The sequence below is a fragment of the Eumetopias jubatus genome, unplaced genomic scaffold (genome assembly GCF_037043125.1).
Source record: "Eumetopias jubatus isolate StellerSeaLion01/CBP00866 unplaced genomic scaffold, mEumJub1_p1.0 scaffold_12, whole genome shotgun sequence".
NCBI lineage: Eukaryota > Metazoa > Chordata > Mammalia > Carnivora > Otariidae > Eumetopias > Eumetopias jubatus.
In genome coordinates, this window is record NW_028274818.1 from 58,128,384 (window position 1) to 58,152,680 (window position 24,297).

The window sequence follows — 24,297 nt, forward strand, 5'->3', positions numbered from 1 at the left end:
GAAGGTTTCTGAGCAAAGAAGGACATGATCTCATTTCCTCAATTCTAGGCACATGGCTGTAATACATGATTAGCTCTACTGTTGATAACTTCATTCTGGGGACTTACACCCTCTCTTGGTCTCAAAGCAGAAGCCCTGTGGCCACAGATACTTTCCATGGCTGCACATGGCTAGGAAGCCTTAGTCCAGGTAAATTCAGAACTCACTTAACAGCTTTGCATCACCTCCACAGAACAGGAAGCGGGGCCTTCTAGAATCATTTGAAAGTAAGGGGCAGGGCCAAGGAAGGTACTCCATGAACCCTGGTGACCTAAGCATGTCATGGATGAGCTGCAGAGAAAATGGGAGTGCGAAAAGAAACCAGGGAGCATCACCAAACTAAACCACCTCCCATTACCCACCCCACCCTCCAGCTCACTGGGTGGGGAGACCCTGCAGTCTAACTCCCTAGAATCAGTAGATAGGGTTTCTAAATGCTCTATACAGACAAGGTTCTCCACTGACACCTTCCCTAGGATCCTGCCTAGCTATCCAGGGAGGAGGGAGAATGGCGCCCTCCCCCACCCGGGCCACCCCAGCCCGAGAAGGGATGTGAGGCCACTGCTGTCCAGGTGGACACGGCGATGCTGGTCAGCGAGGGCTCCCCCAGAACTTCCACACCCGCCGAAGTGGGTGCCTGGGCAGACAGGGGCGAAGTCACAGCTGGACTCCCCAGAAGAAACGCCCCCGGGGAGCTGGTGTGCACATCAGGGCCGGGCCCGGCTGGGCCCCCGCTGCTGTTGCTGATGGTCCACAGGCACGGGTAGGGACTGTAGAGACAGAGACACAGAATGCTTGAGGACGCTTCCAGAAAGGCCAGCCAGCTGCCCAGCACGTACAAGGTGTGAGGAGGCCCAGGTCCAGGAAGAGGGGGCCCAGCCACAGCTTTCTTTCTAGCTCTGACACAGAATAGTCCTGTGTCTGTGGGGAAGTCGAGGCGAGCAGGGAAATGCAGTGCAATAAGCATATAATTAGGCATTCTGACCTAAATTTCCACACTTGGCCCTGCCACTGGCAAGTTTGATTCTGAACACAGCATTTCATTTCTGGGAGGCCTGCCCTGGGGCCGCATGGATGGGCAGGAGAGCAACAGGGCAGTGGGGAGCAGGGGGGATCTGGACGGCAAGGCCTGCAGGGAGGGCCGCTCACTGGCAAGAGAACTGACGTGGTGGAGCAGCCAGGACACACAGGTGTCGGGAAAAGCGGGTTTGCATCCCAGCTCTACCGCTTACTCCTTACCATGACACCTTGGTCCAATTTACACCTCTGAGTCTCAGCTTCCTCATCTTCAAGACTCGGAGTGATAATTATGCACACATTACAGATGTTGTTTGACGACTGAAGAAGATGAGCAGATGATGCCTAGCACACGGCACTCACCAAAGGGTGGTGGTTATAATGAACTCTTCCATTCCTGGTCTCCACCCAACAGCTCTGGTCCCTGGCAGAAAGGTTGGGGAGCGAGACCTCCTTGTTGGACTTCTCTTATTCTAAAGCCCTGGTTCACAAACCTGGCTGCATATTGGAATCCCTTAGCAAGTTCCAAAATAATCCTGATGCCTGGGTCCTGCCGCCACAGATCCTGACTCAACCAGTGTGGCATTTGGCCGCGGGGATCAGGATTTTTAAAAAGCTTTCTAGTGGATCATAATGGGCAGCAATATTTGCACCCAAACACAGACAAAGATGCCTGCTCTTGGAACAGGTGGGATAAACACCCACGCTCTAAGCCTTCGGCCATCCCCAGGTCCTGACATTTTAGAGTCTCTGTATTTTCTCATACTATACTGCGTGCGAATAGGCTCATCACACAGTGACGGCCCTGGGCTATTCTCTAGCAGAATCTTTATGGAGTCAGTAGTGGGTTAAACATGCTACTGAGGGAACGAGAGGGAGAAATACCACCTGCACTCTGTGCCCTAGTCCAGAGACTACAGACCTCACTAGGCCAGAGGAAACCCACAGAAGGCCAGGCTTTGAGCATTTGTTGTGTGTTTGGGTGTTAGCCAGCTCGGCTTGCTGAGATTTGGGGCCTGATCTCCAGAAGAGACGCTTCCACAACATCACTCAGGGCAGGGCCCCTTCCTGATGCCTCCCGGGCCAGTGGGAAAACCATGCACTCAGTTATACCTCTTACTGTGTGAACTTCAGGATGTTTTTAATGCTTCTGAGCTTTAGTCTCTCCAACAGTAAAATAGGAATTTTAACGCCAGCTTTGTGGATGTCTTTGATACTATAAATTACTTCCATAAAGTATCTAGGACAGAACCTGCCACATAATTGTTTAATATCTTCAAGGACTCACTGTCTCCCTTCCTATCACAACCCGAATCCACACTTTTCCCTTAGATAATCCAGTCGAGCACTGTCCGATAGATATAAAATGTGAGCCACAACAGCAAGGCTAAATTTTCTAGTAGCCACGTGAAAGAAAGGAAAGAAAGGAGAGAAGAAAGAAAAGAAAGAAAGAAATGAAAGAAAGAAAGAAAGAAAGAAAGAAAGAAAGAAAGAAAGAAAGAAAGAAAGAAAGAAAAAGAGAGAGAAAGAAAGGAGAGAGAGAAAGAAAGACAGAAAAAGAAAGAAAGGAAGGAAGGAAGGAAGGAAAAAGAGAGAGAAAAAGAAAGAAAAAGAAAAAAGAAAAAAAACGAGACTTAAGGTTAATTATATTTTATGGAACCAAAAATATTTAAAATATCATTTCAACATGCATTTGAGGTTAAAAAAAAAAAGTTGAGATTTTTATTCTTTGTTTCCTGCTACATCTCCAAGCTTGTGTGTGCGCCTCACTTCCAGTACACCGCCACTGGGACCCGCGGCATTTCGAGGGTTCAGTGGCCACCAGCAGCCAGTGGAGGCTGCGTGGGGCAGCACGGCACAAGACCCTGACCGCCACAGCAGCATCAGTACCAAAACCACCAAGGTCAAGCGTACAGTAGCACCCACGAGGAGAATCGCAGGCTCCAACACAGACCTACCTGTTCATCAGATTGTGCATTTTAACAATATCCCAGGTGATTCTAACACACATGTAAGTGTGAGCAGGCCCACTGTAGCCTAAAACGCTATGATCTCCTAACATTTTCTAGACAGGCAGATCACACATCATCGGACATCTCCCAAGACCCCGCTTTTAATTCTGAATCCCTTTTTGGAGCTTCTCAAAATCCTGCATACCTATGTTGAACTTAACAGCTGACGTTTATATAGAACGTTACTGCTCACAAAACATTTTAATGCATTTTCTCCTTCTGGGCTCACCACAACCTACGGAGTAGCTTCTATTATTTCCATTTTTGCAATTAGAAAGCTGGAGCTCAGTGAGGCCAAGAAAACTGCATGAAGGCACAAAGTCAGTAAGAGATAGAACCGGGACTAAAGCCCAGTCCGTCAAACTCCAAGGTCCCTTCCTGTCCTCTCCCCCACACTCATTTCCAGAAGTCAGAACGAAGCGCAGGTCTCTGGTGTGCACATTATGCCATGGGTCCTACACACTACACTCTACTTATTACCTGGGTTGTGGGCCAGGCACCCACAGTCTGTCCCCCTGTTAGGACGGGTGGCTTATGAGAACACGGACAATCCACAATCTTGAATTTTCAATGTCTATTTACACTTATTCCTTCAACCTTCCTATAGTCAGTATCTATCTGCTACCATCACAGTTTACAGTATTTCTGACTGGTTCAGGACAAATGATTCCAGGCCATAATGTCTTTTCCCTTTTAAAAATAGAATACCAAAGCTACGGAAGAAAGAGCATACAGCTGAGCAAGTGCTTTCCCCTCCCTGCTCTCTGGGAGAGAAAAATCCATCCTGGGCGCCTGGGTGGCTCAGTCAGTTAAGCATCTGTTTTTGGCTCAGGTCATGATCCCAGGGTCCTGGGACAGAGCCCTGCATCGGGCTCCCTGCTCAGCGAGAAGCCTGTTTCTCCCTCTTCCTCTGCTGTTCCCCCGACTTGTGCTCTCTCACTCTGTCAAATAAATAAATAAAATCTTAAAAAAAAAAAAAAGAAAGAAAAGTCCATTCTGTTGTTACCCTCACTTCCTGGTGGCTTAGAAGTCAGGACAATAGCTTAACCCAAGCCACTCTAGAGAAAAGAATGAGCTTGAGTCTCCAATGCTCACGTCAACTCCCAAGACCACCAATGAGCAAGTTGCTGGTATTGGTCTTACCTGGGCCCTGGATTGATTGGCCCGCTGGTGTGGGGTACGGACAGGATGCTGGTGTGCGGTGTGGAGGACAAGGAAGTCCAGCTGTCAGCTCCGGAGAAAACTTGCAGGTTATTGCTGGAGCCTTCTATCAAATTCACTTTGGGGAAATAACAACAGCTCAGTTGATGAAGCATGTAGAACATATAAAGACGGTGGCCAATGATACCATTTTATGGCAACATGTACCCACGGTTTGCTAGTACTTTCTGAGGGAAACAGAAAGATGGAGGCTCTCAGATATACTGAATGTCAACCATATGCCACATACCCTCTGTTCCAAATCCGTCCCCCCAGACACCCCAGGTCCTCTCCCCGCTACGCCTTTGCTCACACCACTCTTCCCTGGAGTGCCCTTTGCCTCTCCTGGGTCCCTTGCCATCCACCCTCACTCCTGCCCACTCCCACCTCTGTCCCCTTCTCTTCATCCTGCAAATCTCAACGGAAGCGTCAACCCCCCTGGGCAGCTCAGGCTGTTCTTTTTCCTTCATTCCCACAGCACCTTGACTCGTGTGTTTCATGGAATGTTTCTCAAACTTTAATGTGCATGAGAATCACCTAGGGATCTTGTTAAAATGTGGACTTTTTCTGAAGAAGAACCCGAGAGTCTACATTTCTAACAAGTTCCCAGGTGATGCCGCAGGTCTGAGGACCACAGGAGAGCTCTGGCTACACTGTGTTATGATTCGTTATTTATGTATTCGTGTAGCCCTGAGCTTCCTCAGGGGAGAAACTGTACCTTCCTCACCCTCTATCCCCACCGTCGAGAAGAGGGCCTGGCGCCTAGCAGGGGCTCAGAAGCTGTGTTTTATGTGCTGACCACATGAAGGAACCAGGACACAGTGGGAACGTTGCCCACTTTCTGGTATCATTAAGCTCCATTTTATTCCTTCCTGGCAGAAGCTTCCAAGGTTGCTGGGGGCGGCATGTGAAGGGACACAGACAGGCAGCTGGTGACCCTCTGCAGACAGAGCTCGGGGTGTCCCAAAGGGCGGGATCTTAACACTCTCCTCCATCTCCCATGCCGTGAATCTTACCTCTTTCTTTCATTTAGTGTTGTTCTCCCCACGTGAGACTAGAATCTCTGTCGGGCAGGGTATTTTTCTAATTTGTTCATGGACAGAGCCCAGCACATAGACAGCCCTCAATAAATATCTGTTGCATGAATCATTGAATGAGAAGTCAGTCCTTGGCTTCCCTTCTCCCTCCCTCCCTACAAATCTAACAGGCAGGCGAGGCCTGGGCTTACGCAAGGCCAAGGCAGGCGAGCGGCAGTCAGTGGGGAAGAAAGCACACAACCACCAGCTTCAACTCAGAAAATAAGCAGACGGCAAATGTCACCAAGACTGGCTTCGCATGCCTCCAACTGAACCAAACCAAAGTCTGGTTGCACAGTCACCCAGCTTCCCAGAGATCTTCCTAAAAGCTCTCCAGTACTGGGCCCACTCTCCCCTGGATGGAGCCATGGAATACGAGTGGTAGAAAAGAGCCACAGGAAGACAGTGAACTGAGGATCCCAGAGCCCCCACAACTTGGCTCTTAGAGATGCAGCTTGAAAGGCTGGGTCCACCGGCGCCCCGGGAGGAGGCCCTACACGCCCATTAGAAACCAGGAGACCCCGCCTTACAAAATAATTATAAGACACGAATAATGTCATAATTACAAAATCAACTATTAGTATATAAAACAAAACCTTAAAATAGTAATATACAATACTATTACATGTATTAGATGAAAGGGATGCCATCTTCAGAGACTTGTTTTTACTACTGGCTATTGACCATTTCTCCACATCGCCACCCCCACCACCCCCCACCCACATCCCCAAGGGCTTAATTAGCAAAACCACATACCTGAGGGAGAATGGTTTCTATGCATGTAGGCCGAAGGGTAGGGAGCCTGCCGGTGCCCTCGGAGGCCAGGATAGTGCTCACAGCCATGGTGGGAGTGAGGAGCAGACAGAGGTAAGGGGGTAGCATACTGGTAATTGGCGTTTCCTGCTGTGCACACTCCATCTGGATTGGAAAAGATCCAGCCTCCCACTGGAAAAGACAAGAGGAAGACACAGGGACTGACCCTGAGCTTCCACACCAGACGTCAGGTGTCCAGCCACTTGGCATACCACATCTCTGTGTGAGCGACACTGAACATCTGCCCCTGAGGCCAGCCCCACTGCCACTCCCCTTCCATGTGAGCAGCTTCCCTGGCTGCTTAGGACAAGGATGGCGGTTCCTATCAAAGTTTGGAAAGCCTCTTGAGGAATGCTGAAACAGAGCTATCTAATGAAAGACCCTTTGAATGAGTAAGTTACAGAAATGCAAAAGTTAAGTTGTTTCTGACTTACTTCAGTTAAATTAAGTCAGTCTGAGAAGGGGATGTTGGATGTATGTGTCCTCTCCAGCTACTCGGGAGTGTTTAGTGTGCCTACACGGGAGTGAAGGTCTCTTTCTGCCCAGTGGGAAGGTGTCTGCTTTCTCACTCCCAGCAAGAGGGGCCACGGTGGCTCCCCTCACCACCCCACAGAGGATTCTGGAAGCAAAAAGTGGGGAGCTGGCTGGCACACCCTGACGCAAGAATCATGCAAAACATTCTGGAAGGCTATAAAACATTTCACAGAAATTGGTTTTTGAATGAAAAAGACAGACAAGAAATGGAAAGAAAGAAAAGGCATCCAAATTGGAAAGAAAGAAAGAAAGAAAATGTTCTCGATGCAGGTGTCCAGTGGGCAAAGCCAGGCTTGGGGGCGCCCGGAACCAGGCTTCTGTGCACTTGGCTCACCACAAGTAATGGACACAACGGAAGACGTTCGCTGAGAAGACTGCAACACGTGAGCTTAATAAAGATGCGGTTCTGCCCACGGAGCCTGTACTATTACAAAAGGCTTGTTTCTCCAGCTTGCTTTAAAAAGTGCTTTCCTGCGAGCTGCTCCCTTTCCGCTCCACAGCGGAACATGCACAAAGGCTTAGGGGAAGCAGCCAGGAGAGAACCCCAGAGCCCGACGGCGGCAGAGAGCGCCTGAGCGCACCACTGGGATTCTCAGTCATGTTTCTCCAACTCCGGGGTTAACTTTCCGCCCTGACCTCACTGGCCCGGGGTTTCTGCTGCAGCTTCAGGGGACCTCCTCCCTCACGGGGCCTCCCCTGCCATCCAGACATGGGGCGCCTAGAGCCCTGTTAGGGACACCCAGCACCTGCAGAGTCCCCAGCGGCCTATCACTCACCTCACCTGGGGCTGTCCAGTCAGCCACCCAGACTCCTCCCCATGGGCAAGGCCACAGCCTGCCCGAAGCACTGTGGTGGGAATCTACTCGAAAATGAGCAAACACTAAGAATAGGGGCGACTCAGGCCAGACCTCCAAGAGGGAAGAGCGGAGAGGTAGGGGATACTCCCAGAATGCACTTGGGACAGTCCTTAGCCTCTGGGACAAGAACACGCCAGTCTGAGAAATCCATCACTCCCGTTCCTATCTCCCGCCTGAGATTCCGTCCAGCCCCTCAGGAGCACCAGTTCTCTCTGGGAATTCTGGAAAGGGCATACACTTGTCTCGAGTGGAAGAAATAACCTGTTGAGTCTTGAGAGAAGCTCTGGAACGGGCCATGAGCACTCGCGACAGGTAGTGTCTGAGTGTGGTGGGCGATGGGTCCCAGTGCCCCCCAGGCACGTCCCACCCAGTGTTCACCCAACTCACGGTGAGAGTAGGCCACGTGCTGGCTCTCGGAGACGGCTTCCGGAACGTCTTTGAGGTGATTCCTGAAAGAGAGCGAAAGGGTGCCCTGGCTGTCCAGCATATTATACAAGTCCAGCAGAAAATCTACCCCAAATTCTCTTTGGAAAGCAAACATGTCTTGGAATAAGAAAATCAAACACCTTTTGTCTCAGATCTTTCCCCCCTTCTTCATCCAGGGTACTTTATCTAATGTGCAATTCCTCTTTGAATTGCAACCTAATGTGACTCCAATTTGCCGTATTTACAGCTATCCCTACTTAGTTTGATCTCACTGGTTTGTGGTCATTGGTCCTGCCTGACAAAATTCAAGCAATAACAGCAGCTGGGATTTGCGTAGGACTTTGGGGCATGAGCGCATCTGTGATATGCTAGATCCCCCAATAATCCTGCGAGGAAAATATTGCTATGCCACTTTGCAGATGTTAAAAAGTGGGCTTCAGAGAGGCAACGTGACTTATGTAAGATCCAACAGCCAGAAAATGGCAAAGCCAGGACTCCAAGTCAGGACTACCTACTCAAAGTCCTGTTCATCTCACACATGAGATTTTCCTCAGGCTTTTAGTTATCTGAAATTAAATTAAATCAAATATTAACAGGACAAAGTCTGTCGATTGAAGTCAATTAAGTACCAATGTTCTTTTTTTTCCAAGAATGGAAAAGAAAAACACAAAGATGTAGAATCACTAGCCTCAAGTGGTAGCATTACCATTCACCATCCCAGAAGTCTCTAAACTTATAAGAACGGATACTACACTTGATCTTAGCCAAAAGGCCAAGAAGCGATCCCCAGAAGTCTCTGAATGGTCTTCCCTTGGACCTAAAAGATATGAAGCTCTCACCTTTATGAACTACTCATCGGAATCACTCCCTCTCCTGGACCACATGTAGTTTAGGAAAAAAAACCATTATTGAAACCATACTACTCAGAGAGAATTGAAGAGGAAGGGCAGAGTGAATTATTAAAAATCTAAATCACTTCATTATTTTTTTTGCATGTGCCTGTGTTACTTTCAAGAATCGGTAGTAAAACAGAGCTGAGCAAACATTGCCAGTTAGAGGTTCTCCTGGAGCCCTGTTCTGAGGAACAGACGATTAGGAGTTCGTTGAATTTTGTTGATTTTGTTGAATATGGAATTGAATGTTACCAACCTATTTCTATCAAAGCTAATGCAAGCTCCTTTCAAGATGAGCATAAATTTCACATTTGCAGAAGTCAACTCATAAGATTTTACTGAAATTTCTCTACTCACCTTTCCTTGGCATCCAAGAAGGCTTTGGCAAAAGGGTTGTACTTGATTTTGAGAGCTGTTATCTTACGTTTGCAAAGACAAGAAGCGTTAGTGAAAGTGGAACATGTATGAACAGATAGAGCCCTTTATCTTCGCCTGTGAATTTCTGTAAAGTCAGAATAACCCCCCTCACTTGTTCTCCCTCTCCATGTTTCTTTGCTCAGTTCTGCACAAAATTACCAGTGCGCTGTCTCTGACAAAGAATGTTGTGTTGTGGCCCATGGTGAAAATGGGAAATGCAGTGTGATGTGAGCAAAGAAAGAGCAAAGCATTAGAAATGTGCAAAGCCCAAAGTGCTAAACCCGGCATCCTTTCTTTTATTTATTCATCCTTTTTTTTTTTAAACATAATGAACACCCCCCTCACATCAGTTACTCTTCTTGTCCCCGGGAACACAGTCAGAGTGATGCAGGTGTGAATCCACATCTCCCAGACCACGGTCCAGCATCACTCCCTGAGTTTAAATGATCACTTACTCAGTGATTCAGATCACAAAAACACAGTTTATCACTCCCACCCACTGCCACTCCATCCCATGGCCTTCGCCGACTTCATTCTTCAGAGCCACCAACATCATATACACATATATGATGTATATTTGCTCATGGCCTCTCCCCGCAGGATGTACAGACGTGAGGGCAGCACACATCTGTGATGCCCACCGCGACATTCCCAGCAGACGGTCACAGTCGACAGATCTTTGCTCGATAAAGAAAGCATTGAAAAGAATGTTTATTTCAGCAAGGGCCTGGCAGAAGGAAGAAAAGTTAAATGAAAGCACCACTCTTTCTGACCCAGGAATGGGGGAGAAGTCAGAAGAGGGAGGGGAACCACAGGGTCTGATGTCCAGGTCTTTCTCCTGGTCTAAACCTGGAGGGGTCAAGGTGCATAGTGAGACCAGCATCTACCCATGGGCCCACTCGCCTCTCAGGGTGCACCAACATCGACTCGGCAGGAAAGTGCTGACAGCAGAGGGAGGCTCTGAGGTTGGATTTCCCTGGGCTTGATTCCCATGGGGCATAATCAAGGCTGAAATACGGCATCAGGCGGCTAGGGTAGAGTCCCCAACACCCCGCAACATACACAAACACACACTCTCGAGAGTTGCAAAAGCCACACCCTCCCCTCAAAGACCCAGACTCCATCTGAGGAAGAGAAGCAGGTGAGGGCTGGCCATCTTGAACACAGCATGATTTCGCCTACGAAGACAGTACCTGTTGAAATGATCAAATATTTAACCTCTGTTCCCACCGGACTGTCAGAGGGGCTCAGCCAAGAGGCCAGACTACTTGTAGAAAAGAAGTTACATTTTTCTCTGCACATCTGTGATGCGAGTTCAGTCGACAGCTCAATGTTACCTGTAGCCACTAAGGTAGTATTTCCAAGCCCGGATGCTCATCAGAATCCCTTAGGGAGACTTTAGAAACTACAGATTCTGGGTACCATCCCTGGAGATTCAGACTCAGTTGGCTGGGAGGGTGCCCAAATTCTTTAAGAGCTTCCAAATAAAGAAATGCAGATGAAAGCAGTAATAAGATACCTGTTGGGGTTTGTTTGGTTTGGGGTCTTTTTTTTTGGTTTTGGGGTTTTTTGTTTGTTTGTTTTTTCAACCTATCAGGTTATCAATGCTGCAAAAGGCTGATAATCCCCACTGTCAGGAATGGTATGGGGACTGAAATGAGTATGCTTTGAGGGAGGCAATTTGGTGATATTTCAGGATTCTAAACCCACGCTCTCCTTGATAGAGCAATGTCATTGCTAGGTGTTCATCCATGTAAGCAAACAACAGTGGATGTGGATGTTCCGGGATATTCTTTGCAGCATTATTTATGATAGCAAATAAAACGACTATAAACAACCTAATGTCCATCAGTGGGGAGCTGATTGCCTGAAATACGGTATATCCTCTGCAGGCACTTCAGAAAAAGAGATAAACCTGAAAAAAAAAAAAGAAATTTGCAGACTAATACGTACGACATGAGCCAACCTATGTGAGGAAGCCCGTATTCTCATATATATTTATATATACACAGAATATGTGTGGGGAAAAAACACACTTGAAGATATTATTTGTAGTGTCCTTGGGGAGTGGGATTCAAAAGGCAGGAGAGAAAGAGATCATTTTTACCTTTTCTTCTTCATTTTCCCTGAACATACTTCTGTACTATTTATTTATTATGTGGGGGTGTCTTTAATGAACATGTATTACTTTATTTTTTTTTAAAGATTTTATTTATTTATTTGAGAGAGAGAATGAGATAGAGAGACAGCATGAGAGGGGAGAGGGTCAGAGGGAGAAGCAGACTCCCTGCCAAGCAGGGAGCCCGATGTGGGACCCGATCCCGGGACTCCAGGATCATGACCTGAGCCGAAGGCAGTCGCTTAACCAACTGAGCCACCCAGGCGCCCCTGAACATGTATTACTTAAAAAAAAAAAATTTTTTTTTAAGTTTACTCAGAAAGAATCCAACCCTCCCCCAGCGCTTCTGATGACGAGCAGACCTGGGAAGCTCTTGAGTGTGCAGATGGACCCAAACATCGTGCCCACAGCTAAGCCACAGAGGTCAGATTCTGGCTCCTCGGCTCTAAGGGCCAGTGGCTTCCTTCAGGCAGGAAAGACCTAAGCATGCTCAGAAGATCTAGCAAACAGGATGGATAGCATAACACAACCCAGAGGACTGCAGGCACGGCTCAAGTCTCACAGACCTGCTCCTTGGAGCGGGAGCTCACCCAGCTCTGTGTGGGCCAAGGGCCCACGGAGCCCTGATCCACGCAATGCACAACCTCCCCTTCTTGGCACCCAGAGATGAAGCTCTGGCAGGCCGTTGGCAAATAGGCAAGAGAGAGTGGAAAGGGCTACCCCACTGTTTAACTTCATCTCTACTGAGATCACTGAGATCCCGGAAACCCAGCTTTCATCCACACGTGGCCCCCATCCTCCCACACCCTTCCAGGGGACATTTCTGCACACGCGCCCACACACACTTACCTCCTCGTTTTGATAGGCCGTCACAGCTATGAACTGGGTTTCAGGGAAGGAGCAGTTCATCACCATTCGATGGGCACCTCCAACACGCACTATGTGAACCTGGGGCTCATATTTATGCAGAGAATTCAACATTATCTGTGGAAGCGGGAGAAGGAGAGAAAGAGAAGCCTTGCAGAGCGTGCAGCTCGACGGTCCGCCTGGCCAGGGCCACCATACCATTCCCCTCGCCTGAGAACTGAGGGGGGGGGGCAGTTTTCCAGAAGCTTCCAGGGAGCCTAACATCAGCACTTATGCCAGGCTTGCCAGAAAGTTTTTCTAAAGAGTGTCAGTTCTCTGCCCAAATCCTTCATCCATTTTTTTCCTCTCTCCCTATTTTCAGAACAACGATGTGGATTTTGATCCATTAATTGTTGTTCTTCATAGGAGGAAACCTGAGATCTCAAAACACTGGCATGGCTGCATTTCGCAAGCGACTACCTGAAGGGTAATGACATCGGACACCTGCCGGTCACACTGCGTCCACTCTCTGTGACAAACACGGAGGTTTACTGCAAGTCTTATGCTGTGAAACGGGGGAGGCAAGAACCGTATACTTTTCAATTTCCTGTTTTAATAAACACCTGGAACCTTCTGAACACTGCCAGAACTTGGGTGGCTCACCTCCTCCTGCTAAAACCTGAGCTCCCAAGTCCCCGCAGGCTAAGCACGGGGGTCAGAGGAGTCATGAAGACCCAGGGCTGAGAGGCTCACAACACGAAATAGCAGGGTCGGCAAACCTCTCCCCCAGGCACGGCGCTGCCCCCGAAACCGTCCACATTTTCTAACATAAATCACAACCCTACCCAATACCCTAGTATTCACAGCCCTCCCAGAGAAAACAAAAGAGGAAAAAGCCCCAAATTCTTGTTCCCTCTAATTGGAGACCTTAAATAAAACCTTCCTTATTTAAGGTTTGTTTGTTTTTCTGAAAACCCAAAGCCGCTTCACTATTCTATTGACAATTATCATAATGTCCCAGCAGAGACAGCAATTATTTCATTTAGGAGCAGCTTTTTATTAAGGCATTTGTCTATTGCCAACATGCCACTTACACCAAAAAAGAGGAGAGAGAAAAACAGAACCCTGGTACCCACAAACATCTCCTCCCCAGGGCTGGGTAAAAAGCACCATACACAAGACAAAACTATGAAAGGACCCTTGATGATTAAGTAAACGGCAGCACTCTCTCACTCTCTTAACATCAGGAAGTCCATTAAAAACCGAAAGCACCAATTAAGAGCTGTTTATTCCTGTTCACATTTGGACTCCAGGGAATAATTGGCTTCCGTGGGAGAAGAGGCCGGTGAGGACCCCTCTAATTGCCTAAATGCACCCTTGATATTTCTTGATTGGTGTTGCGGGGCGGCCGGGTGGCCAGGCAACCCGATCGTACCTGCCCACCTCCGTTGAGCTTGTTCGTCAGCTTGACTTTGCTGAAGGAGATGGGAGCTTTCATCCAGTGGGCCCCGAAGTTGGGGGAGTCCGGGTGGATGTAGACGCAGCTGTGGCCGGAGACCTCTGGCTTGCCTGCGGGCACCCATTCCCCATTGACGTACTTCCAGCGGTGACTGTCCGTGGGGACGAAGTCCAGCAGGAGGGAGTACATGGCATTGGGGTCCAGCCCCGTGACACTAATCTTGAGGACGGGGAACATCCGTCTAAAAGAAAAGGCAGAAACTGAGGCACAGGAGGGACATTAGTGTGTGCGGGACACCTTGCGCCTTGTCCAGCCGTCTCTCCGCTCTCAGGAGACCTGCCGTGGAGCGCCTCGGGGTGCAGAGAATGCCCCAGGGCAGCACCCCCAGTTCCAACAGAGCCTCTTTTTACAAACGCATGTTATATTGGGCTTTTTACTTCAAACCATTGTGCTCCATTTTAAAGTCTGAAAACCACTGTTGTAGTCATTTGACAGAGGAACCTAAAGCCCAAAGTGCTTCAATCAGATGCCACATTCTCACAGAGAGCTTTCTTCAGACTTCCTCCTGGGGTACGTCAGTTTTCACACTAATGCCACAAGCCAGTCCTTCCCCCTCTCACAAAGAACACCAGCTCAGAATGACAGTGATGGCATGAACAGTGAAAACATGGGTTCATGGTAAAGCAAGTGAGGGAATGCTTGGCTCTACAGTTAGACCAGTTCCTTCCCTGCATGACTTCTCAGAGCCTTTAATATACTAATGTGCGCTATAAACCTCTGCAAAGATAGGGTCTGTGCACATACTGAATTTACATGACTGTGGAACCATCCCTTCACTGAGCATTTTGTGGGAATTTGTGCTCAAGACGCACCGACCTGGATTCCTCGGTCCTTCTGCCATCCTCGAGAACAGTACCAGCAAGTTTGCTCTCACATATTTGCAGAGGCCCCTCACCTGTCTTCTCATTCCCGCTGGTTTGTTTTTCCTTCACCAAATGTACTAAGTTGTTCCAGATTATCCTTAAAAGATCTGGTTTCTAGACATGCCCCCCCCCACCACCACCTGATTGCCCCAGACACTGTCTTATTTGTCAGTACCTCTTTTAAAATCTGAATCCCCAAAATGAGAAGCTAACAATCCAGAGTCTAGACACTTGCTGCTCAGAGCAGTCCCTGAACCAGCAGCATCGGGATCAGGTGGAAGGTCATTCGAAATGCAGAACCCCAGACCTCACTCTAGACCTACTTGTCAGAAGCTGTGCTTTTCCAAAATCCCCAGGTGAGTCACAGGAACATTAAAGCTTAAGATGTGCCGGTATAGAGCATCTTTAGCTTTTGAGAAAATAACTCAGGAGATGTGCGAGGGAATGAGGGCAGGGGGAGTCAGAGGACTGTGCTCTACGAGGCTGGGAGGAGAACAGGGCAGGTGGCCCGGAGCGGGAAGCCGGGATGGACCGGACCAGCTGCTACTGAGAGCAGGGGTCCGCGGATGCCAGGAATGGGGTGTTGAAAGCAGGGAGTGGTGCACACGAGGATCTGGAAGGTCACCAAGGACATCCTACTATGGCCAGAGGTGTCCAGCATTGAGAGGAGGTAGAATGGAATTGATACGTATGGAAAATGAAGGAACTGACAGACAGATGACAAGGACAGACCTAGAGACAGACTCGAGCCACGCAGGCTCCCGGTCTCCTGAGCTGAAATTACGTGGGCTTCCTGAGCAATCTGGACATAGATGGGAATCGTTTTCCCTTGGCGCATCCCACCTCACTGATATTTCCTTTCCTGGCTCCTCTTCCAACTTAGTCCTCCCGTTGCATGGAGGGGTTCTGTTTTTGCCCCCCCCCCCCCCCGCCCCGCAGTCCCCTCTTCTAAATGCCCTGCCTTCGAGACCACTTCCCATCTCTTTGCGCAGAATACAGAGCCTGGTCCATGTCTCTGGTCCGTGTCTCTGGTCCGGCACTTGGCAAGGATTCGACAGTTCCTCTGAGAGGCCAGATAGAAGGGTGATTTTGAGTGAAGGTACTGGCTCCATCTCCTGCCCTTCCTGAAGCTGCCCTCCAAGCTTCCAAGTCATGGTCTCGCTCACCCAGCCTCATTGAGTTGTGGCAAGAACTCCATGAGCTCTTCATTAAAGTGCTTATTCCAATGCCTGCCACCTAACAAGGTCTTTTTGCAAGTGTTGGCTATCCTGTCATCACAACCAAGCCCTTCAGCTGGCCCCACTCTCCTTCTGTTCCAGAATCCGACCATGGGGCAGTGACTTCAGAAGTTGGAAACACGAAGGACATCAGCTTCACCTCCCTCCCGCCTGGCTGACAGGTACCACTTCCCTCCACTTTTCTCTCTGGAGAGAAGTCTAGGCAGAAAGGGGAGTGACTGCTAATGGCTTTGGGTTTCTTTTTTTTTTTTTTTTTTTTAAAGATTTTATTTATTTATTTGAGAGAGAGAATGAGAGATAGAAAGCACGAGAAGGAAGAGAGTCAGAGGGAGAAGCAGACTCCCTGCTGAGCAGGGAGCCCGATGCGGGACTCGATCCCGGGACTCCAGGATCATGACCTGAGCCGAAGGCAGTCGCTTAACCAACTGAGCCACCCAGGCGCCCGCTTTGGGTTTCTTTTTAAGGGTGATGCAAATGTTCTGGAATTAGCTAGTGGTGATGGTTGCACAACTTTGTGACCATTCTAAAATCTACTGAACTGTATACTTACGAAGGGTGAATTTGATGGCATATGAATTATTTTTCAAAAACAGTGAATCAATAACTTATACCACCTCAACTTTTATTCTCCAGCTGGCTCACAGTCATTTGCAAGGAGACCCTGGTCTTGGGGCACATGGGTGGCTCAGTCGGTTAAGTGTCTGCCTTCAGCTTGGGTCATGATCCCAGAGTCCTGGGATCGAGTCCCACATAGGGCTCCCTGCTCAGCAGGGAGTCTGCTTCTCCCTCTGCCCCTCCCCCCGGCTCGTTCTTTCTCTCGCTCTCTCTCAAAAATAAATAAATAAAATCTTTAAAGATTTTATTTATTTATTCATGAGAGACAGAGAGAGAGAGAGAAGCAGAGGGAGAAACAGGCTCCCAAGGAGCAGGGAGCCCAATGCGGGACTCGATGCCAGGACCCTGGGATCATGACCTGAGCCAAAGGCAGAGGCTTAACCATCTGAGCCACCCAGGCGCCCTAAATAAAATCTTAAAAAAAAAAAAAAGGAGACCCTGGCTTTGGGATTATGTGTGGGAAATGCTGAAGGCTCCCTCCCTCCCTCTGCTCCCAGCAGAGCTGTCTCTCCCCTCCCTCGGTCTTGGTGGGCTCAAGGAGAGAAAATCTAAATAGGAGGTTAGGACAAGTATATGAATTAAATGAAACTCCTAGGGGAAAACCTGCATCAGATGATGCATCTCGAGTCCAGGTCCTGCCTGAGCGCTGCGTGACTCACCTCGTCACTCCTGTCCCTTAATGACATGATGATAACTTTCATGTGAAGGAAAATGATGGTCCTCCCCTCGGGAGCTTCCTGTGGCATCGAAATTCGTCCACTTGCATATTCTTTTGCTTTTTCTTCAACAGAAGGATTTCATCTATTCTTTTCTCTTCATATCAGAGGAAACTATTCCCTTCCACAACATATTTTAACGTTTTCAATTATTTTAATAATATTGGAAGTATAGAAAGCAGAAGCCCCCTGAAAGGCACAAATGCCATTTGCCAAGAATCACTGAAGTGGACATCAGAAATGATCCCAGGGGCCACGCTGGGTCACTGTCAAGAGCCTGGCTTGTTTCTGTGAGCTACACAGAGAGATTATCTGATATCCGGTCCATTGCTTTTTCTGAAATGCTAAAGTTGTCTGGTTTGGTCTTATTTTAAGAACACACAGGAATGAGGGGCACCTGGGTGGCTCAGTCGGTTGAGCAGCTGCCTTCAGCTCAGGTCATGATCCCAGGGTCCTGGGATCGAGCCCCGCGTCGGGCTCCCTGCTCCGTGGGAAGCCTGCTTCTCCCTCTCCTACTCCCCCTGCTTGTGTTCCCTCTCTCGCTGTGTCTCTCTCTGTCAAATAAATAAATAAAGTCTTTAAAAAAAACTGAAGTATAACTCACACACAATGTTACATTAGTTTCAGGTATAGAACATGGTGTCTCTCCTTTTTGATTTTTCTAGAAAATAAGTATGGGTAACAAAGAAGGGAAAAGTCCCCTCAATGTTTTCCCAAATCTTAATACCTAATTAGAGGTTTATTCACTCATTGAAAGAATGATTTTTGAGTGCCTGCTCTATGGCAGGAACTGTCCTAGGTGAGGGTTCACTGGCTAAAAAAAAAAAAAAATACGGACCCAGTGTTTTGTTCATGAAGCTTACCTCGAAACACCAGAAGTCAGGCAACAAAAAATGTAAACAGGCTTCTTTTTTTAAATATAGAAGATAATTTTCAACTGCAAGAGTGCTATGAAGGAACAAAAGTAGGTGATGTCACATAGGGAAATTAAGAGTGAGAAACTACTCTAGATAGATCTTAGTAGGTCCGGGGGACAGTAAGCTAAGACCCAAATAAGGAGAAGAAATGAGTCCCATAGACATCAGAAATGACTCCTATAAATGCAACTACACACAAAAGAAGTAGCAAGTAAATGGCCCTGGGGTCCAAATAAGCCTGGACCTTTGAGGACTACTGAGGAAAGAGAAAACCAGTGTGACTAAGGCAAAATGAGGAGGGGGGATCTAATTTTCATTTCTGCTCTCCCTCCTAACTGTATCACGCTAGGTCTCACAGAGAACATAGCATGACCTTTAGTTCCAGAGTAAGGGACTGTGTAATGGCTTTTCTCCTTTCCTGCTATGTTCGGGAGCTACACCTGATGTTCTAAAGAACCCACGACCACATGAAAAGGTTCTCAACAACATCAGCCAGCAGAGAAATGCAAATCAAAAGTGCAGGGAGGGATCATTTCCCATTCACTAGGATGACTGTGATTAAAAAGTGGACAATGACAAGTGTTGAGGAGGTAGAGAAACTGGAACCCTCGTACATTGCTGGTGGGGATGTAAAACGGTGGAACCACTTTGGAAAACAGTCTGGTCATTGCTCCACCAGTTAAAGACCGAGCTGCCATATGACCCAGCAATTCCGTTCCGAGACGTACATGTAAGAGACATGAAAACACACATTTACACAAAAACTTGTATCCAAATGTGCACAGCAGCATTATTATAATAGCAAAGAAAGCAGACACAGCCCACATGCCCATCAACTGATGAATGGATAAAAAAAATAGGGCTCATGTATACAGGGGAATATTACTTGGCAAGAAAAAGTGCTACAACAAGGATGAACCTTGAAGTCATTACGCTAAGTGAAAGAAGCCAGTTGCATATTGTATGATTCCATTCATACGAAATGTCCAAAGTAGGCAAATCCATACAGATTGAAATAAGATTAGTGGTTGCCAGGGCTGAGTAGGATGGGGGACTACGGGGGTGATGGCTAAGAGATGCAGGATTTCTTTTGGGGATAATGAAAATGTTCAAAAATTATTTGAGGGAATATATGTATAACTCTGTGAATATACCAAAAACCACCGAATCGTACACTTTCAGTGGGTGAATTGTATGGTATGTGAATGATCACAATAAAGCTCTTTTTAAAAGTAAAGAAAAAAAAGTAAAGAAGCCATAGTGCCCTGGCTCTTAGAAGGACACAGCTAAAAAGTTACAGAATGGGGGCAGCTGGGTGGCTCAGCTGGCTAAGTGTCTGACTCTTGATCTCAGCTCAGGTCTTGATCTCAGGGTTGTGAGTTCAAGCCCTGCACGGGGCTCCATGCTGGGTGTGGAGTCTACTTAAAGGGGGAAAAAAAAAAACCTTTGCGAAAAGTTACATAATGGTGTATTGCTTTATTCTCTTTAGTACTTCATCTGCCAAGACTTTTATAATTATTTTTATTTTGTTACACAGCTACACTTGTGGTAAGCCTAGCATAATGTACAAACTTGCCAAATCACTATGTTGTACACCTGAAAATAATGCAACACCGTGTCAATATACTCAAATAAAAAAAAACTTATTTTAAAAATGCTTTTATTCTTTTATCACCACACGAATGAACTAAGGGATGCTATGTATTTTTTAAACTCCGTTATCCCAGTGAGGAATAAATAAGTCAGTCCCCTTGCCACAAGTCTTGTAACCAGGACTGGAACTCATCCTAACTCTAGGCCAAGTTCAGCTCCTGTGCCTCACCTCCACCTCTCCTTCCACTTCACAATGAGCAGGATGCATTGTCTGGGGATACTCTATGTATTTACCTGTGGGCAGCATGCACGCCCAGGCTTTGTTTTCCAGGATGAACTGCACTTCTAATCCAGTTAACCTTTCCTCCTTTTCTTTCCAAGGTATGGCTAACCACAGAGAAGCCCCAGAGTCTTAGAGGAGCTGAGAAACATGTAAATTGGTCCCTAATTCAGAAGCGGGGGAAAAGGAGAGAGGGGGAGAGAGAGAGAGAGGGAGAAGGAACAGGAAAGCAAACATGGCAGGATGAACAAGCACTCCCCCAAACCACGCTGAAGAACCATAGGTGGTTTGGCTTTGCCCGTGAGCTCCATGCTCCTTTGCCAGGAGGCCAGTTTCTCAGTTTCTATTTTCCTAACAGGTGATCTCGAGAGCCAGTGCCGCTGAAGGAGGCTATGAGGAGTAAGGTTTGCAGGAAGAAAGGGGTCAGCTTTTGTAGGTGGGGGAACAGCAGAGATGGTTAAAGATAAAATTCACTCGCACCTGTGAACACCTTCCTCTATCTCCTCACAGAACTATAATATTCATGAAATGCTCATCGGAGCATTTGGAGTGGGGGGGGGGCGGCGCGTATGCCCATGTGTATATTGAAGCTTGCGTGACCTGGTTAGAGGCAGATTACACAAACACATACGATCCTCATCAATCGTAATTGTAAACTTGGGAGAAAAATGTCTGTGGGCTACAGGCACGGAAATTTATTTGCCTGATGCACAACCTCCATTTTCTCCCCTCCTGCACAGTCCTCACATCAGCTCGCTGCCCTGAATCACTGGCAAATTTAACTTAATGATTCCCAACACTTATTTCCTGACAACAAATGGACGCATCAGTTACATTCGAAATGCGTCCAATTTCTGGAAACCTGTTCAAGGCCAATCTAATCAGAACTGAGTCAAAATTAGTCAACTGTATGGAAATATATATGAAATATAGCATCGTCCCCTAAAGTGAAGATGTTCTAGTAAAGAGATATCATAATTGTTGTTATATCTGAAAGACAACTGAGTATGGAAAACTAAAAGTTATACTTAAAAAGAGGGAAGGAAAAAAGCAGGGGAAGAAAAGGAGGGAGAGAGAGGGAGGCAGGAGAGACGGAGGGAGGAATGAAGGTCGTCAGGATCCCAGTTTCTGGGGATAATCCAGAGGAAAATCCTCTACTACTTCTGATCCATGTCAGAGGCAAGCCTATTTATATATACAAATGGGTCTCCGTTTGAAAATGAGACTGAATTCTTTCATCAGTCCATCCTATGTTATTTCAAAACTTTCTTTTTTTAATTTTATTTAAAATCAATTAATTAACAGAGTGTATTATTAGTTTGAGAGGTAGAGTTCTGTGATTCATCAGTTGCATATAACACCCAGTGCTCATCACATCACGTGCCCTCTTTAATGCCCAGTGCCCCCTACCCACCTCCCCTCCAGCAACCCTCGGTTTGTTTCCCAGAGTTAAGACTCTTATAGTGGATAGGAACTGTCTGATGACCCCCACTAATGCTTCTAGAAATCCAGAAGTCTGCCCACAGGGGCTGGCAGGTTATGTGAATGAAAGGGGCTGGAGCTGGGTGTAAAATAACAGAAATTATCTTCTCCACAGAGAACAGCCACAGGGGCAAGTGCCCCGGGCTCAGGAGTTGGTGTGAAAGGCAGGGGTGAAGCATCCGGAGGAGACGGGCTGGGTCTGCAGGCAGAGGACAGTGGGTACAAGGGAGATTCACAGGAACAGATAGATTAAGAGAAGAGGGGACAGGTAACAAGATCTTTCTGTATCAAGAACAATAGGGTGTCGCTAACAACTTAATCTGTGAAAATAAAAAAGATTGAGAGTAATTCCAGGCCAAGCTCGTTCATTACCAACACATCAATTTCTTAGACGTGTGCCTTCCCTTCTTTATCCGAAGTGTAAAGGGAACTGTCTCTCTCCTGGCAAAATCTTTTTTTTTTTTTTTAAAGATTTTATTTATTTATTTGACAGAGAGAGAGAGATCGCGAGAGCAGGAACACAAGCAGGGGAGTGGGAGAGGGAGAAGCAGGCTTCCCGCGGAGCAGGGAGCCTGATGCGGGGCTCGCTCGATCCAGGACCCTGGGATCATGACCTGAGCCGAAGGCAGACGCTTAACGACTGAGCCACCCAGGCGCCCCTCTCCTGGCAAAATCTTGACCCTAAGGGGTTCAGAGACCATAAGAGAACCCAAGAGAAGATTCAGTTCACTGGAAAACGGGAAAGGGCAGCAGGACCTCCAGAGATAAGAATAACCAAGTTGATTGTAATGAGACTTTTCTACAAAGAATATTTTTCACATATTTAATATGAAAGGACATTAAACATGGGAAGGATTTTACATTTTAAATATGCAGAAAAATATCATATAGGTGAACACAGGCAAAAGGAAGCTCTTCCTAAATTGTAAAAGTACATGCCAATATATCATATTATAAAATAAAATCTGAAATGGTTTCAGAAACTGTAATTTCTTCCTCATAGGAATAGACGAACTGTATTTTTACTTGGTGACTGTGCTTATTTTACTTTCATAGATGGCCCCTTTGACAGCCAAATAGATAGCGTGAGGCTAAATATTAGCACAACCACTACCCACTGCATACAAGGAATAATAAACAGTTCCACCTATTACTGGACATCACAAAACTTTTACAATTGCATCATCATTCAGCTGTGAAAGGAAAGAAAGTAAATCCAACTAGAAATTTGGGGGTGATTCTCTGAAATTAAAAACATATTTTCTATTTCTTTCTACCAAAAATAATGGATAAATATAGATCAAGAGTAGGAACGGACGTCGTTACAACTGCAAATATTAAAAGTAACAAATCCTATATATGAAATAAGTAGGGAACCCATTTAGAGACAGCAAATAGAAATATCAAGCTTGTTTGGTTGGTATTCCAAGCAAGATTAATATTCCTTCTACTAGGAGTGATCACAATTTATTGAAATGCCCTTATTTCTGGCACACCTTCCCCTTACAGAGCACTTTAATGCCATGCAGCAGCGTCGGAGTTCATAATTCTCCCAGAGAGACAAGGGATGGTTCGTTTTCTATAGTGTGCATTTTATTCAAAAATAGGAAAGCAAGACATCAGGAAAGGAAGCATTTTGCACAAGGACAAAAGCCTGCCAGAAGTCCTGTTGGCCTCAACTTTTCTCTCTTAGCAGAATTTCTCCTGAGGGCCACGATCGGAGTCCTGTTGAAACTAACCATACTGAAAATGTCTTCTGACTTTTGTGCTTCTTGACCTTGTGAAGCAAAGGATCTGTGAGCATCAGCTGAATGTTGGGAGCCAGTCTGGCCAAGCTGGGAGCAGAGAGATTTTCTTTCCAAATATTTGCGTTTCCTCTACTAAGAGAAAGCTCCCACTGTTACCTTTGACAGCCACTTAGCCGGGCTGGATTTAATAGAATCCAAGAAATGCCAACAGAGATCAGTTTCTGTTCATCTCTAATTTGCTGCAGTGAGAAAAAGGAAGGTATCTTCTCTTTTCTCAGGCAGTGCATTACGGCTTCGGGATGGTATTATCACTTCCACAGCTCTCACGTCATCACAAACATACACAATATCAAATGAACACTCACCACAAACCCACACCGGGAAGCAGAGGTAGCGAGCGATTAGCAATGAGATTACATTTGCCCTTTGACTCCCGATCTTCAGCTGGTCCAGAATTTCCGGCAAGTTTGCTATACTTAAGAGGAAAGATTCAGCTTCCAAATAAAGTTGACTTTCACCTTATCTGAACTGAGTTGGAGCTCAGGTCTGCCCCAGGATAGGCAGTCAGTCAAAAAGTAATATTCTCTTCGGACTAATTTCCCTAACGCATAGGGCAGGCCCCCACTTCTGGTACCTTCCCAGAATTTCTCCGTTGAAAATGCATGCAAGGTGGCTTCGTCCTCTACTTCTCTGTTGATCTCGGGAAATTAATTAAGTTGGCTGGGGGAGAGCCGAGGGAGACTGTCCTTCTCCTGAGCATTTTAATCAACCCCGACTGCCTCTGAGTGAAGAAGGGCAGCCTCTTCGATAATTCAGGGGACTCACCACCCTTGCCAAGCCCTCCCAGCCCAAGCAGGGCCGTGGAGAAACTCACCTGCCATTCTTGGTCACGATCATTTCGTTAGTGACTTCCTTGAATCTCTGCCAGAGAGGGGCATCCTCCAGGATGATCTGAAGTTGCTTCTCCGTAGGGTCACCTTTCTCCCTCCCTGCCTGCAGCTCACTTTCTACCACGTTGAGCAGGCGAGAAACAGCGCCATCGCTGCCCTTCTGGGTGCCCAGCTCACTCATGGCCAT

At 47.0% G+C, this 24,297-nt stretch overlaps 1 protein-coding gene and 1 pseudogene across 2 annotated transcripts; both read right to left on the reverse strand.

The window, feature by feature from the left end:
- On the reverse strand, positions 1-24,297 carry TBX19 (T-box transcription factor 19). 2 transcript variants are annotated; one of them, XM_088016803.1, is made up of 8 exons: positions 24,095-24,297; positions 13,685-13,949; positions 12,253-12,387; positions 9,225-9,286; positions 7,936-7,997; positions 6,101-6,289; positions 4,212-4,347; positions 1-809 (listed from the first exon to the last, which is right to left on the reverse strand). In XM_088016803.1, the coding sequence occupies exons 1-8, from the start codon at positions 24,295-24,297 to the stop codon at positions 524-526; spliced, it is 1,338 nt and encodes a 445-aa protein (XP_087872929.1). In that variant the 3' UTR covers positions 1-523. The 2 variants fall into 2 exon arrangements, with proteins under 2 accessions (XP_087872929.1, XP_087872928.1); XM_088016802.1 differs by having other exon boundaries at positions 6,101-6,324; positions 7,932-7,997; positions 24,095-24,291.
- LOC114203753 (U2 spliceosomal RNA) lies at positions 8,601-8,758 on the reverse strand (annotated as a pseudogene).

What these genes read in the sequence shown, in the direction of transcription:
- TBX19 (XM_088016802.1), bottom strand. Translation starts at nt 24,291, where the DNA reads ATGAGTGAGCTGGGCACCCAGAAGGGCAGCGATGGCGCTGTTTCTCGC. An exon ending in CGGCCTATCAAAACGAGGAG is followed by an intron (nt 9,287 to 12,252) that starts GTAAGTGTGTGT and finishes TGCAAACGTAAG; the next exon opens with ATAACAGCTCTCAAAATCAA. An exon ending in CCAATCAATCCAGGGCCCAG is followed by an intron (nt 810 to 4,211) that starts GTAAGACCAATA and finishes CTGTCTCTACAG; the next exon opens with TCCCTACCCGTGCCTGTGGA.